Raw genomic sequence first — 16,246 nt, forward strand, 5'->3', positions numbered from 1 at the left:
CTCAAATCTTAATTTCCTACTTATAGGAATGTAGTGTATCCCATAATTCTGTATACTTGGCATTAGTAAAACCATCCCTATCACTCATATTGTTACTATTATTTGTAATCTCAAGGAACTCAATTTTAAATATAGTTCTCACATGCCAACTTGTTGAACACTTATTTTGCATTTTTTTTTCTGACAAAGGAAGACCCAGATCTTTAGAGGAACCTTCCTCCCCAGCTGCCAGTACCCCTGCTCCGGGCTGGAACCTGTGCTGGGTGGCTCCCAGGCGGCCCCTCCACGTCAAACTTGCTTCGTAAGGAGGTTGCTGTAGGGACTGCAGAGTGTCCCCTCCCAGCATCTCTAGCCCAGGGTGAAGTGGCTGTGTCCTGGTTTAGAAAGCTCCTTCAGCAACACCATGTGCTATGGAGGGGAAATCTTTCTTTCCTCACATCGTATGAGGTTCTGGAAAATCTTATTCCCTATAGGATTGTTGGTTTTTTAGTAGGCTCTTGGTACATGTCTCAGTAATGAATCCTCCCCGATTCAGACCTGTAAGAAATGTGTTTGAATTGTATCTTTGAGACTCTGGAAGTTTTTGGAGGCAAAGTCCAGACAATGATGGAGTGTAGGTCCCCAGGAATCGCTCCCTGGTCCACATCTGCCTTTCGGGCGTTCACGGCGTTTCCCGTGTATGTTTTCCCACTAGCTCGTGCTGTCTGCAGCTTCTGTTCCAGTTCAGCCGACGTCAGCACCGATTCTGGACATGCCTGTATCTTCAGTATTTGGACTGGGTAATTTCCCTTGAAATTTCAGTTCTTTGATAGATTTCAAAAACGGTTTATTTTCAAATTGTGCAGATTTTAAAAATATAAGACAGAGTCGATGACTTTCATAATCTTTACGTTAAAGGTGATGTCATGTGTGTATCATAAATGCCAAGCATGTTATGGGTATATGTAAAGGTTATGTATCAGATGATGTCATATATCTGAGTGTCCCCAGTCCTGGGCTGGACACTGTTGGGGAACCTGGGCCTTCAGACCTGCAACAGGAACTCTTATTCCTTAAACACAGGACACTCTAATGAGAAAGCTGGAATCAGGTGAGCTGTAGAGCAGTGGGGCGGAGACTGAGGTGTCCCTGAATTCTGGAATTGCTGAAACTTGAGTATCAAGGTCACCTCTGAGAGGCGGCTGTCTACCTGTGAGGACATCAATCACCTCTGCCTTCAGGAGTCTTTGGGTGTGTGGAAAGGATTAGAGTGTAATATATTTTCTTCTGCTCATCCAGTGTACTTAAGAGAAAACTGAAATGAGAATTCAATAAGCATGTTCCATATACATGTTAAGGGAGAGAACATGTGTGATTCATGGCACTAGAAACGCACACTTAATAGCTTTCAGAAGGAGCAAGCGCACGGTTGACAGGAGGATGCTCCCTGCCCAGGACCCAGGTCCCTAGAACCCTCCCCTGAGAACTGCTCTCCAGATGCCATGTGTCAGTGGAAGCTGAGCTGGTGCCTGGGATCATGTGTGCAGTGTGGAGAGCAGGGAACAGCTCCATTCCTCCTCACTCTGGGACTGAGGATGTGGACCTTCCTCTGAGCTTTATTCTAGTAAGGGGTAAATGTGAAACAGGGGAAGTAGTTTTACCTGTCAGCTTTCGAGGAGGGCTAGTGCTGTCCAGAGTCATTCATTATTACTGTCGTTGTCCCTACCCTTCTAACCCAGAAAAACACATGTGTGACCCTCAACTCAGAGCTCAGATGACCTTTTTTCAGGGGGTACACCTGCTTTGTTTCTGTCAGCAACATGTTACTGGATACTGGAGAATATGTGTAATTTGTTACCAAATTCATCTTAACTATGTCACATTAGTTCAAATTGGGATTAGTATATGACACCTTTTGGAATTTAGCTGAAGATATTTCCTCTTTTTTTCTTTTTAAATGGAGTTTCACTCGTGTTTCCCAAGCTGGAGTTCCATGGTGCAATCTTGGCTCACTGCAACCTCCGCCACCCAGGTTCAAGCAATTCTCCTGCCTCAGCCTCCCTGTGGCTGGGACTACAGGCATGAGCCACCACACCTGGCTAATTTTGTATTTTTAGTAGAAATGGGGTTTCACCATGTTCGTCAGGCTGGTCTCGAACTCCTGACCTCAGGTGATACACACATCTCGGCTTCTCAAAGTGCTGGGATTACAAGCATGAGCCACTATGCCCAGCAGCTGAAGATATTTCTCAGCAAAATGTTGGTGGTCTGTCCTGACATCTCCTTGATTATTATAGTACAATATGGCACCCAGTATTTTATAAACAAAAGAGGTTCCCTTCTTTTGGAAACACCATCAAAATGAAAAATTTAAGAATATAAAAATATACAACATGGAAAATAATATTCTGCAGCAGATCATTTTCCCTAATAGGTAGCTTAAAACTAATTTATATCTTTACCTAAATATTCAAAAGATAAACTTCAGAGAGAACCAAAGAAGGAATTATAACATTTCAATATTTAATGACTGGCTGAGAGAAGCTTGAAGTAGAAGTAACATTATTTTGATGTATAGCACCTCATTCATAAAACTCTGTCCAACTGTTCAAACTTTTCAAGGTGCTGCCTGAGGAAATAATTTCTCTCTCCCCTACTTCAAGGTGCTGTCACAACCCGACACCCTCTAAAACCTGGGGTCTACTATAGACAAGAGAGATGTTAAAATTAGCATGAAGTTTTTAAAGACCTCGCTCCCTGACTGGGCCAGTTGGTGAATATGTCCTCCATGAGCTGCTGCTCTGAACAGTAGGCACGGCCTCTGCTTGTAATAATGAACAGATGAAAACAGAGTAAAGAAAAACAAGGAAACAGGGATGCTAGGCACGGCCTCTGCTTGTAATAATGAACAGATAAAAGCAGAGTAAAGAAAAATGAGGAAACAGGGATGCTAGGCACGGCCTCTGCTTGTAATAATGAACAGATAAAAGCAGAGTAAAGAAAAATGAGGAAACAGGGATGCTAGGCACGGCCTCTGCTTGTAATAATGAACAGATAAAAGCAGAGTAAAGAAAAATGAGGAAACAGGGATGCTAGGCACGGCCTCTGCTTGTAATAATGAACAGATAAAAACATAGTAAAGAAAAATGAGGAAACAGGGATACTAGGCACGGCCTCTGCTTGTAATAATGAACAGATAAAAACATAGTAAAGAAAAATGAGGAAACATGGATACTAGGCATGGCCTCTGCTTGTAATAATGAACAGATGAAAACAGAGAAAGAAAAATGAGGAAACAGGGATGCTAGGCACGGCCTCTGCTCGTAATAATGAACAGATAAAAGCAGAGTAAAGAAAAATGAGGAAACAGGGATGCTAGGCACGGCCTCTGCTTGTAATAATGAACAGATAAAAGCAGAGTAAAGAAAAATGAGGAAACAGGGATGCTAGGCACGGCCTCTGCTTGTAATAATGAACAGATAAAAGCAGAGTAAAGAAAAATGAGGAAACAGGGATGCTAGGCACGGCCTCTGCTTGTAATAATGAACAGATAAAAGCAGAGTAAAGAAAAATGAGGAAACAGGGATGCTAGGCACGGCCTCTGCTTGTAATAATGAACAGATAAAAACATAGTAAAGAAAAATGAGGAAACAGGGATACTAGGCACGGCCTCTGCTTGTAATAATGAACAGATAAAAACATAGTAAAGAAAAATGAGGAAACATGGATACTAGGCATGGCCTCTGCTTGTAATAATGAACAGATGAAAACAGAGAAAGAAAAATGAGGAAACAGGGATGCTAGGCACGGCCTCTGCTCGTAATAATGAACAGATAAAAGCAGAGTAAAGAAAAATGAGGAAACAGGGATGCTAGGCACGGCCTCTGCTTGTAATAATGAACAGATAAAAGCAGAGTAAAGAAAAATGAGGAAACAGGGATGCTAGGCACGGCCTCTGCTTGTAATAATGAACAGATAAAAACATAGTAAAGAAAAATGAGGAAACAGGGATACTAGGCACGGCCTCTGCTTGTAATAATGAACAGATAAAAACATAGTAAAGAAAAATGAGGAAACAGGGATACTAGGCACGGCCTCTGCTTGTAATAATGAACAGATAAAAACATAGTAAAGAAAAATGAGGAAACATGGATACTAGGCATGGCCTCTGCTTGTAATAATGAACAGATGAAAACAGAGAAAGAAAAATGAGGAAACAGGGATGCTAGGCACGGCCTCTGCTCGTAATAATGAACAGATGAAAACAGAGAAAGAAAAATAGGGAAACAGGGATGCTAGGCACGGCCTCTGCTCGTAATAATGAACAGATGAAAACAGAGAAAGAAAAATGAGGAAACAGGGATGCATGATCTAAACAAAGGAAGAACCCAAAGGTCCAGACACTGACGCCGATAAAGAGAAACGTGAATTAATGGGCGATGTTAAATGAGCTGATAGAAGAATACAAGACAATCTAATAATTTTAACAAAACAAAAATCTTTATTCTGAAGAAAACAATATCCAAACCAAAAAAAGTAACAAACAGAAAACAAACTAAAGGAGATTTTTAGATTACACCAGACCAAGTAAAAAAAAAAATCAGTATACTCAAAAAAAAAAAAAAAAAACATTTGAAACAATACAGAGAAAAAGAGGAATATATGAATGAAAGAGAATAAAGAAGCCCAAAGGACTAATGGATGAGCAACCACACTAAAAACTAAACTAGGCACTTAAGGAGTTTTACATATATGAGACAGAGGAGTAACTGGTGAGGGGGGTGGGGAGAGAGAGAGAGACAGAGAGAGAGAGAGAGAGAGGGAGAGAGAGAGGGAGAGAGAGACAGGGAGAGACAGAGAGAGAGAGAGAGAGATCCAGAACTCTCTGGAAGCAACTGTTTATCAACATCCAAAAAACTCTATAAATTATAAATAAGATAAACCCAATGACAAAAACACAGACAGCTTAAAATCAAAATGCTAAAATTAAAAGAAGTTTCAAAAACATTACAGAAGAGAGCAGATTTCTTAGCAGAATGTTTTCAGTTCATAAGGTAGAGGGACTGTCCTCGTTGATATGTCGCGTAGTGAAATGGTTCTTTCGAGCAATGGGTCCTTAGGCAATTTCATCACTGTGCAAGCACAATAGTGTGTAATCACACAGCCATTCATAAAACACCGCACTACACAGTAGGTGACAGGGGTCAGCACAGAGCTGCCGGGAACTCACGTGCACAGCATGTTACTGCCCTGAACACAGTAGGTGACGGGGTTCAGCACAGAGCTGCCGGGAACTCACTTGCACAGTGTTACTGCACTGAACACAGTAGGTGACAGGGGTCAGCACAGAGCTGCTGGGACTCACCTGCACAGCATGTTACTGCCCTGAACACAGTAGGTGATGGGGTCAGCACAGAGCTGCCGGGAACTCACCTGCACAGCATGTTACTGCACTGAACACAGTAGGTGACGGGGTTCAGCACAGAGCTGCCGGGAACTCACCTGCACAGAGTGTTACTGCACTGAACACAGTAGGTGACGGGGTTCAGCACAGAGCTGCCGGGACTCACCTGCACAGCATGTTACTGCCCTGAACACAGTAGGTGATGGGGTCAGCACAGAGCTGCCGGGAACTCACCTGCACAGAGTGTTACTGCACTGAACACAGTAGGTGATGGGGTCAGCACAGGGCTGCCGGGAACTCACCTGCACAGAGTGTTACTGCACTGAACACAGTAGGTGACGGGGGTCAGCACAGAACTGCCGGGAACTCACCTGCACAGCGTGTTACTGCACTGAACACAGTAGGTGATGGGGTCAGCACAGAGCTGCCGGGAACTCACCTGCACAGAGTGTTACTGCACTGAACACAGTAGGTGATGGGGTCAGCACAGAGCTGCCGGGAACTCACCTGCACAGAGTGTTACTGCACTGAACACAGTAGGTGACGGGGGTCAGCACAGAACTGCCGGGAACTCACCTGCACAGCGTGTTACTGCACTGAACACAGTAGGTGATGGGGTCAGCACAGAGCTGCCGGGAACTCACCTGCACAGAGTGTTACTGCACTGAACACAGTAGGTGACGGGGGTCAGCACAGAACTGCCGGGAACTCACCTGCACAGCGTGTTACTGCACTGAACACAGTAGGTGATGGGGTCAGCACAGAGCTGCCGGGAACTCACCTGCACAGAGTGTTACTGCCCTGAACACAGTAGGTGATGGGGTCAGCACAGAGCTGCCGGGAACTCACCTGCACAGCATGTTACTGCACTGAACACAGTAGGTGATGGGGTCAGCACAGAGCTGCCGGGAACTCACCTGCACAGAGTGTTACTGCACTGAACACAGTAGGTGACGGGGGTCAGCACAGAACTGCCGGGAACTCACCTGCACAGCGTGTTACTGCACTGAACACAGTAGGTGATGGGGTCAGCACAGAGCTGCCGGGAACTCACCTGCACAGCATGTTACTGCACTGAACACAGTAGGTGATGGGGTCAGCACAGAGCTGCCGGGAACTCACCTGCACAGCATGTTACTGCACTGAACACAGTAGGTGACGGGGGTCAGCACAGAGCTGCCGGGAACTCACCTGCACAGAGTGTTACTGCACTGAACACAGTAGGTGATGGGGTCAGCACAGAGCTGCCGGGAACTCACCTGCACAGCATGTTACTGCACTGAACACAGTAGGTGACGGGGGTCAGCACAGAGCTGCCGGGAACTCACCTGCACAGAGTGTTACTGCACTGAACACAGTAGGTGATGGGGTCAGCACAGAGCTGCCGGGAACTCACCTGCACAGAGTGTTACTGCACTGAACACAGTAGGTGATGGGGTCAGCACAGAGCTGCCGGGAACTCACCTGCACAGTGTTACTGCACTGAACACAGTAGGTGACGGGGGTCAGCACAGAGCTGCCGGGAACTCACCTGCACAGAGTGTTACTGCCCTGAACACAGTAGGTGATGGGGGTCAGCACAGAGCTGCCGGGAACTCACCTGCACAGCATGTTACTGCACTGAACACAGTAGGTGACGGGGGTCAGCACAGAGCTGCCGGGAACTCACCTGCACAGAGTGTTACTGTCCTGAACACAGTAGGTGATGGGGTCAGCACAGAGCTGCCGGGAACTCACCTGCACAGCATGTTACTGCACTGAACACAGTAGGTGACGGGGGTCAGCACAGAGCTGCCGGGAACTCACCTGCACAGAGTGTTACTGCACTGAACACAGTAGGTGATGGGGTCAGCACAGAGCTGCCGGGAACTCACCTGCACAGAGTGTTACTGCACTGAACACAGTAGGTGATGGGGTCAGCACAGAGCTGCCGGGAACTCACCTGCACAGCATGTTACTGCCCTGAACACAGTAGGTGATGGGGTCAGCACAGAGCTGCCGGGAACTCACCTGCACAGCATGTTACTGCCCTGAACACAGTAGGTGATGGGGTCAGCACAGAGCTGCCGGGAACTCACCTGCACAGCATGTTACTGCCCTGAACACAGTAGGTGATGGGGTCAGCACAGAGCTGCCGGGAACTCACCTGCACAGCATGTTACTGCCCTGAACACAGTAGGTGATGGGGTCAGCACAGAGCTGCCGGGAACTCACCTGCACAGCATGTTACTGCCCTGAACACAGTAGGTGACGGGGGTCAGCACAGAGCTGCCGGGAACTCACCTGCACAGCATGTTACTGCCCTGAACACAGTAGGTGACGGGGGTCAGCACAGAGCTGCCGGGAACTCACCTGCACAGAGTGTTACTGCACTGAACACAGTAGGTGATGGGGTCAGCACAGAGCTGCCGGGAACTCACCTGCACAGTGTTACTGCCCTGAACACAGTAGGTGATGGGGTCAGCACAGAGCTGCCGGGAACTCACCTGCACAGTGTTACTGCCCTGAACACAGTAGGTGACGGGGGTCAGCACAGAGCTGCCGGGAACTCACCTGCACAGAGTGTTACTGCCCTGAACACAGTAGGTGACGGGGTCAGCACAGAGCTGCCGGGAACTCACCTGCACAGCATGTTACTGCACTGAACACAGTAGGTGATGGGGTCAGCACAGAGCTGCCGGGAACTCACCTGCACAGTGTTACTGCCCTGAACACAGTAGGTGACGGGGGTCAGCACAGAGCTGCCGGGAACTCACCTGCACAGAGTGTTACTGCACTGAACACAGTGGGAAACTGAGACTTCATGGTCAGTATCTAAGGACTCACATCTAAACATGAGAAAGGTTGAGTAAAATGTGCCATTACAATTTCATGGGGCCACACATACTTACATTGCCTATTGCAGGGCTCTCAGGCCAAAAGCGCCTTTCGTCCTCTCCCCACACACAGCTCTCGGGCCCTCAATTACCTCCAAGACTCAGTATTGTTTTCCGTCCCTTTGTTGATAATATTGCTTTATTAAATTGAATGGGGAAAGATGTCAGCCCTGCTGCACGGGTGCCTGCATATCATCTCGGTTCTGTCAGGAGAGCGTGGCAGGAGTGAGACTGGTCTTCCTGGCTGCCTGGGAGCTGGCTGAGCCCTGTCACTGCCGGCAGCCATTATCTCCCACGAATGGAGCTCCAGTGGCCTGAGTACACCAGCCCAGCCCCCACAGTGGCTGCAGCAAGGCCCACCCAAGGAGAGTCTGAGCCAGACCCAGCTAACCCTGCCTCCACCACGGGGCTGTTTTCTACTCACCCTCATAGACAACGACAGAGGACTTAAGTTCTTCGGCGCTCCATGGCCCCGTCCACCTCCTGGGTAACCCAGCTACTCATCCTGGCACGTCTAGGGCAAGATTGTATCCCCTTTCTACTACTGCCATTGGCACGTCTTGAAAGTGTCACCCCCTGGCTGGAGGTCAACCAAATGAAGCCATTACAGCAACTTACCACAGAACAGCCCTGCTCCAAAGAAGGAGAACACAACAGCCAATTCACCACCTGGTAAACCCTGGCTAACCAGGGGTCTTGGGTCCGTCCAGGTGAAAACTTCTTTTCCAGCATAACCAGCACACTAAACAAAACTGTAATCAAGAACCCCAAAAGACACCACTTGACTCCCCTGCCGCCTCCACAGGAGCAGGTGTTGGTATCCGTGACTGGGAGACCCGAAGATGGATCACATCACGAGACTCTGCAGAGGCTTCCCAGCACCGGCCTGGAGCCCAGGAGCCCCGTGGGATGGGTAGACACGGAAGGGTCGTAACCATCATGGTAGTCTGGAGCTCAGAAAGCCCCAGGCCTAGGGGAACGTGGCAAGCACCACGTCAAGGGAGAACCCTGTGGGGCAAAAACTCTAAACAGCAGCCTTGAGTTCTAGATCTTTCCACTGAAACAGTGTACCTATTTCCAAACGGCAGTAATGAAGGTACTATTCATGCAGTTATTTCCTTGTCCAATAGTGTGCATGTGTGTGTTTTATCATTTGTGTGCTGATTTCTGCTGGTTCTGAGCTGCATCTCCCACACAGTCCCCTCCTGCCTCCCTGCACGGAGCTTTGTGTCTGGCCTCACGCAGATGTCCCCTGTGTCTGTCACAGTGATACATGTCCTTGTCCTCGGCTCTCAGGCTGGTCATTTTGAGGGAGACTGTGCTGATAAGGGTGTCCCTGAGGACTCCGATTCTTCTTTGCATTGGTGAAGGTTTCCACTAACAAATCCTGCTGGAATCACTCCCTGCTGCCTCCCACACCAACCCCTGCCCTGAAGCCTGCTGGGCTGAGCTCATGCCACAGTCAGTGAAGGCGCATCCAGAGGCTTTGTAGAGAATTCATGGGCCTAGCATTTCTCTCCAGATCCCACCAGTGAACTGTACACAAGACACGTAGAAACACAGAGGGAAGACATGAGAAGCAGTCACAGCTGGACTCGGTCCACAGGGACCCTCCTTCTGAGAGTGACAAAAGGAGAAGCCCAGATGAGCACAGACCCCAAGGTGTGGACACTGGGGAAGGGCACAGGCCTCAGGTGGCTTACACAGGACCTGCATGAACAGGGAATTAGCTGCATGTTATGAGCATGGGAGGCACATTTACACCTGTTTCTCCCTGTGGACAACAGTGCACTGCTCAACAGGGCTCCTCCCTCTTCTGCCTCTGGGTTCTTGGGAGGGCAGCGTCAAAGAATCACTGGAACTGGATGCTTTGGAACTGCAACAGGGATCATCTACCAGGTTCAATCACTCTCTTATTTTTCTCTAATGTGAATCGGTTTGGGTATTTTAATGGAATCAACATTTAGGAAGAAATAAGTCCAGGAAATTCACAAAAAGGAGCCTGGCCCGAGGAAAAGGGGCATCTGCCTGTGATCTGTGACCTTAGAGCCTGGCCCAAGGAAAATGCACATCTGCCTGTGATGTGTGACCTTAGAGCCTGGCCTGAGGAAAAGGCACATCTGCCTGTGATCTGTGACCTTAGAGCCTGGCCCGAGGAAAATGCACATCTGCCTGTGATGTGTGACCTTAGAGCCTGGCCCGAGGAAAAGGCACATCTGCCTGTGATCCGTGACCTTAGAGCCTGACCCAATGAAAATGCACATCTGCCTGTGATGTGTGACCTTAGAGCCTGGCCTGAGGAAAAGGCACATCTGCCTGTGATCTGTGACCTTAGAGCCTGGCCCGAGGAAAATGCACATCTGCCTGTGATGTGTGACCTTAGAGCCTGGCCCGAGGAAAAGGCACATCTGCCTGTGATCCGTGACCTTAGAGCCTGACCCAATGAAAATGCACATCTGCCTGTGATGTGTGACCTTAGAGCCTGGCCCAAGGAAAAGGCACATCTGCCCGTGATGTGTGACCTTAGAGCCTGGCCCGAGGAAAAGGCACATCTGCCCGTGATCTGTGACCTTAGAGGCTGGCCCGAGGAAAAGGCACATCTGCCTGTGATCTGTGACCTTAGAGCCTGGCCCAAGGAAAAGGCACATCTGCCCATGATCTGTGACCTTAGAGGCTGGCCCGAGGAAAATGCACATCTGCCTGTGATCTGTGACCTTAGAGCCTGGCCCGAGGAAAAGGCACATCTGCCTGTGATCTGTGACCTTAGAGCCTGGCCTGAGGAAAAGGCACATCTGCCTGTGATCTGTGACCTTAGAGGCTGGCCCGAGGAAAAGGCACATCTGCCTGTGATCTGTGACCTTAGAGGCTGGCCCGAGGAAAAGGCACATCTGCCTGTGATCTGTGACCTTAGAGGCTGGCCCGAGGAAAAGGCACATCTGCCCGTGATCTGTGAACCTAGAGCTGGAATCACCTCTTCTTAACAATAAGGCAACGTGTTCACGTAAGAGAGAAAATGCAGGCTACGCATTCTCAGAGCTGGAGTTCATAACTTCCTGGGCACCGAGCTCAGGTTTCCACTTTGTCCCTCCACACCCCTGGGACAGGTCACCTCAGTGTGCCCCTGCACACTCCCTGTGCAGGGCGGAAAGTGGGCGAAGGCTCGCCGTGTCTAGGAAAGCATCTGGAGACCTCTGCTAACAGAGTTGCTACCTGCTCTTGATTCTCCTGCCTCCGTCTCATCTCCTGCAGGGGCCAGTGGTTCCAGAGGAACCTGTGACTCCCTGGGACAGGTCTCCTGGAAACGTTCTCATATAACAAGCAAACATTGCTGAGATCTTCCCTGAGGATACACTCAGATACTCGGCACAACTTTGACTTCAAACACTGTCAAATGTGTCATAAGATAAGAAACTGCAGACTTACGTGTCTGCTGAAGATAGATGCAGATTTGCAGTATCCCGGAGTCCAGTGTGTTCACAGGAGCACTGGATCTGTGTGTGCAGCTGTAAAGGATCCTAAGGAGATGCAATAGCCAGGTATCATCGTGATTATGATTATGTAATTATTGTAATCGTTACGTTTCAGTGCAGCATATAGTAGTGGATAATTAGTGGGAGGAGGTTCGTGTGCAACATGTCACCTTCCAGAGCCCATCAGGGGGTTGACACCGACAAGAAAGCAGATGGACTTGCTCAGCTGGAGAGCGACGGGCATTTTTATAACCTATGGCTTCATCGAGGCTCTCCCTCTGCAAGACAAATCAGGCTCAGGTGTCTGCCTAAGGTGCAGCCAGCAAGGGGGACCAGTGCCCAACCCCGAGAGGGCTTTCCTCAGGTGACACACTGCGGTGTGAAGGGAAGCTATTCTTCCTGCCCGGATCCCCTGCGTGTGTGCTCACTTCCTGCAGAAAGGGCCTCCTCCAGAAATGCCCCCGAGAGCTTTCACTGTGTTTGATCCGACTCCAGGGCATCATTCATGAAGTCCCTCATGCCCAAAGTTTCCACTTTTCTTTAAAGGACGTGCATTATGGAATTCGCCAGAAGCTTCTGGCATTTTTAAGAAATGGACCTGCCTCTACATGCTTGAAGAACTTGACTCTGGGAAGGGGCGTAGAAAAGCAGGAGACAGAGGAGCTCTCAGTCAATCACATTTTATGGATTCCAGAGGAAAGAGTGCAAAAAGTAATGGCCTCACCTGCTTTCCCTCTAAGTGGCGTCATTCCCAGTAACCCACTTGAAGAACCCGTGGTGCTTCAGAATAATTTAGCCCTGTTGAACCAGGGGACCAGCAGGAAAGGAAAGAACAAATGTGTCCATGTAGGTTCCTCCATTGTAACAGGGCTCTGACGCTGCTGCAGGGTGTTGGCAGTGGGGAAGGCTGTGTATGTGTTGGGCAGGGGTACGTGGCAGCTCTCTCTCTTTTTTTGTACATCTACTGTAATCTTAAAACTGCTTTAAAATAAATGTTATGCAAAAAGAATACCAAGACCCTTTGGAAGACATTCGGCAATTTCTTAGAAATTATATTTAGTCTTAGCCTGTGATCAGGCAGTCCTGCTGATTTATACACTGAGTTTTAAACTTCTGTCCCCACAAAACCTCCATGGGAATGTTTGCATCAGCTTCATTGATTACTGCCTTTCCCACTCTGAATTTTGTTGATAGGGTGAGACTTGAAAACAATTTTCTGTATCATTAGAGAGCCTACAACTTTCTATTGCCTTTTTCTTTCAATTTCTTAACCCATTTGCTAGAAAACGTTAAACCTCATAAATCCTGTCATATCCTCATAGCTGGCACAACTGCCTCCTCCCTGGGGTTTCTGACACTCTCAGAATGTGGTTTTCACACTGTGTGTCTCGCACAGTAATACACGGCCGTGTCCTCAGGTCTCAGGCTGCTCAGCTCCATGTAGGCTGTGCTCGTGGATGTGTCTGCGGTCATGGTGACTCTGCCCTGGAACTTCTGTGCGTAGCTTGTTTCACCATCTTCAGGATCGATATCTCCCATCCACTCGAGCCCTTGTCCAGGGGCCTGTCGCACCCAGTCCATGTAGTAGCTTGTGAAGGTGTATCCAGAAGCCTTGCAGGAGACCTTCACAGAGGCCCCAGGCTTCTTCACCTCAGCCCCAGACTGCACCAGCTGCACCTGGGAGTGGGCACCTGTGCAGAGGAGACAGGAGTGGATGCGATCCCCATCTATTAGACCTGATTCCCTCCTTAGCCCTGGGACCAGGGATTCTCTTACCTGTAGCTGTTGCCACCAACAGGAAGATCCTCCAGGTCCAGTCCATGGTGAGGTTCTGTGCTCTGGTGGCTTCCGTAGGGGAGGGATGTGGCTGGGCTGAGATACCCCCAGGGCAAGGACAGATCTGTATTTACCGCATTAGACACCAGAGTATTTACATATTCATGAGCCAGGTGTTTCATAGATCGAGCCCATCCCGGCCTGAGAGACACCTGGGCCATGCAACAGTGGGATGCTGAGCTGCATGTTCTGACCTGTGTTTAATGACACCTGTCTACTGGCTGCTGAGAAGTCCATGAGGACAGGACATGGTCCTCAGAGTGATCCCTTGTTCAAACGGCACACTGACAACCTGAACTGTTCCTGGCCTTGCCCTCTGCAAGTCTAGCCACTTGACACTTGTGTCTGCAAGTCTAGACACACTAGACCAGTGTGTCTCCTAATATTTGGACCCATTGGATTAATAAAATCACCGCATTCAATTTCGAACTATAGATATATCTGAAAGGTGTAAAAATTTATCTTTTAAAATGTGGTTCCTACTGACTTGTTGGGCTAAGTAAATGCTACAAACACCAAAGGATGTTTAAATCCACATCAGTACTCCTTGCTACATTCTTATTTAAATGTCTATATAAACATCGCTTTAAAATAAGTATGATTCAATCCCAAAGAGGAACCTTCTCCCCAGGGTGCTGTGCAGCTGCTCCGGGGCTGGAGCCTGTGCTGGGTGGATCCCGAGCTCCCCCTGCAGCTCAGCTTCTGCATTGCAGGGAGGTTCCCGTTGGGCCCACAGAGGATTTTCCTTCCAGCGTCTCTAGCCCGGTAAGAAGTGGCTGTGCCCTGGCTCAGATGCTCCCTCAGCATCACCATGTGCTGATGATGCCACGTCCCACAACAGGAAGCAGGTCTCAGTGACCCCATCACATCCTACAGGGAGACCTCAGCACAGCAAGCAACGAATCACTACGGCCACCAGGGAGCTGCTCCCCAGGAGCTCCAGATGCACTTGCGCCAATACGGTCCAAACACATGGCGAATCCAGGAAGTCATGCGGACTCTGGGGGAGTCTCTTTTATTTTGTAAAATTCTGTGGTTGAAGATCAGATCAGATTATTTAACTTTATACTCTCTCTCTCTCTGTCTCTCTCTCTCTCTCTCTCTCACACACACACACACACACACAGTGGCATAGTTGCACATTAATGGACCTCAAGTTGGACCTGTTTTCTGGTACCTTGGCAAAAAAAAAATTGCTCCCACCACTGACCCTAGACCTGACTGTGGTTTGTCGCTTTTCCCTTTTGCAAACAGACGTATGGAAGCTCATTACAACTGGAGACTTGGGAAGCGTCTTCACCTTGTTTCTGCCCATTTTCACCTGGGAAGCCTGAAGATGCCCCATAAGGTGTGACTCTAAGGCCGATAAATGAGGCCATGACCTGGGGCCTGAAGCTGCTGGTGTCAGAGGCTTCAAATTGTTCCTCTGTCCTTGACTTTTTCTCTCTCACCGCCTTTGGTTCCCTAAATTCACCTCCTTAAGAGACTGTGCATTGCCACGATTTCACCTCTACCCAGCGTTATCATACTCGTTAGGAAGAATGGCTGGGGAAGGAATGGGTATTACATGTTCTTAAAATTAAATTTCAATGTTTTCTTCATGTCCTTTGTGGAGGCTGTGTTCTTTTTAGGGTGTCTCTAGTGGGGCAGCTAATTTTCCTTCACCCTCTACTCCTTCTCCTGGCTTCAGCATCCCTAGGTTATTTTTGCGTCTAATTCACTGTGCCCTTTATTTAATACAGAAAGGCTGTGAGGAAGCTGTCTGGGATGGAGATTCCTTCCCCTTTATGCAATGAAGATCTTCAAGAGTCCTAACCCTGCAGGGTCTGTGTAGAGAAGGTTTTGAGTATACTTCTCAGAGACCACTCCTTCTGATGATAGAGCCATGAGGGAATCTGCTTTGATCTCCACCTGGAGAACCTGGAGATTTCTGGATGGAAATTCCACAAGAGTGAGGGGTGTGTGGCCCCCGGGAACTCGCACCCTCCTTCTACCTATGTCTGTCCTGACATTCATGGTAATTACTAGGCAAGTGTTCCCACCAACCTGTGTTGTCAACTGATAAATCACACAATCTATAAGGTCACAAAGGAGACTTTATTTCTAGTGAAGGTTTGAGCCTAACAGGCTGGGAAGCAAAGCCTCCCGCAGAGACTGTGAAGGAGACTCCCCCTCCTTCAAGGAAGGGAAAGCTGAGAAATGGATTCATGCTGAATAGACTGGCCAAGCGTGCAACTCACAGGCCACAGAAGGAGCTATAAATGTTCACAGATGGGCCAGGCTAAGCTGTGTGATTAGCAAACACACACGTTACGTGCATTCCATGTTTGCTTTGGGGTGAGAACTTCACATCTAAACGCATTAAAACTGGGCCCTGTACATAAGAAGGTTTTTAAAAGTGCAGAGGCACAAAGACAAGCAGTGCACAGCCTCTGTAACCAGCCAGGACCAGGTCATGGTCAGTGTCTCTAATCAGGAGAAAGTCGCTGAAATTGGTCTCTTGTCCAATCAAAGCTGTTTACAGCTGGTGGAACAGGGGCACAGTCAGCCAGCTCCTGGCGTTCTGTGATCTGCGATCCTCTAATCTTGCTTGTCTCGGGACCAGTGCTTGGTTAGTTTCCAGAGAAAAAGAAAAGTCTTGTGGCTGTTAGAAAGAACATAGTTTATGTCGGGTGTGGTGG

General features: G+C 48.6%; 1 gene segment (V, D, J or C); it reads right to left on the reverse strand.

Moving 5' to 3' along the window:
- Nucleotides 1-13,059: 13,059 nt before the first annotated feature.
- LOC103795987 (immunoglobulin heavy variable 1-46-like) lies at nucleotides 13,060-13,604 on the reverse strand. The segment is given in 2 exon segments: nucleotides 13,060-13,420; nucleotides 13,506-13,604. Coding segments are annotated over 2 exon segments (363 nt in total).
- Between the last annotated feature and the right edge of the window lie 2,642 nt (nucleotides 13,605-16,246).

The sequence above is a fragment of the Callithrix jacchus genome, chromosome 8 (assembly GCF_049354715.1).
Source record: "Callithrix jacchus isolate 240 chromosome 8, calJac240_pri, whole genome shotgun sequence".
Lineage (NCBI taxonomy): Eukaryota > Metazoa > Chordata > Mammalia > Primates > Cebidae > Callithrix > Callithrix jacchus.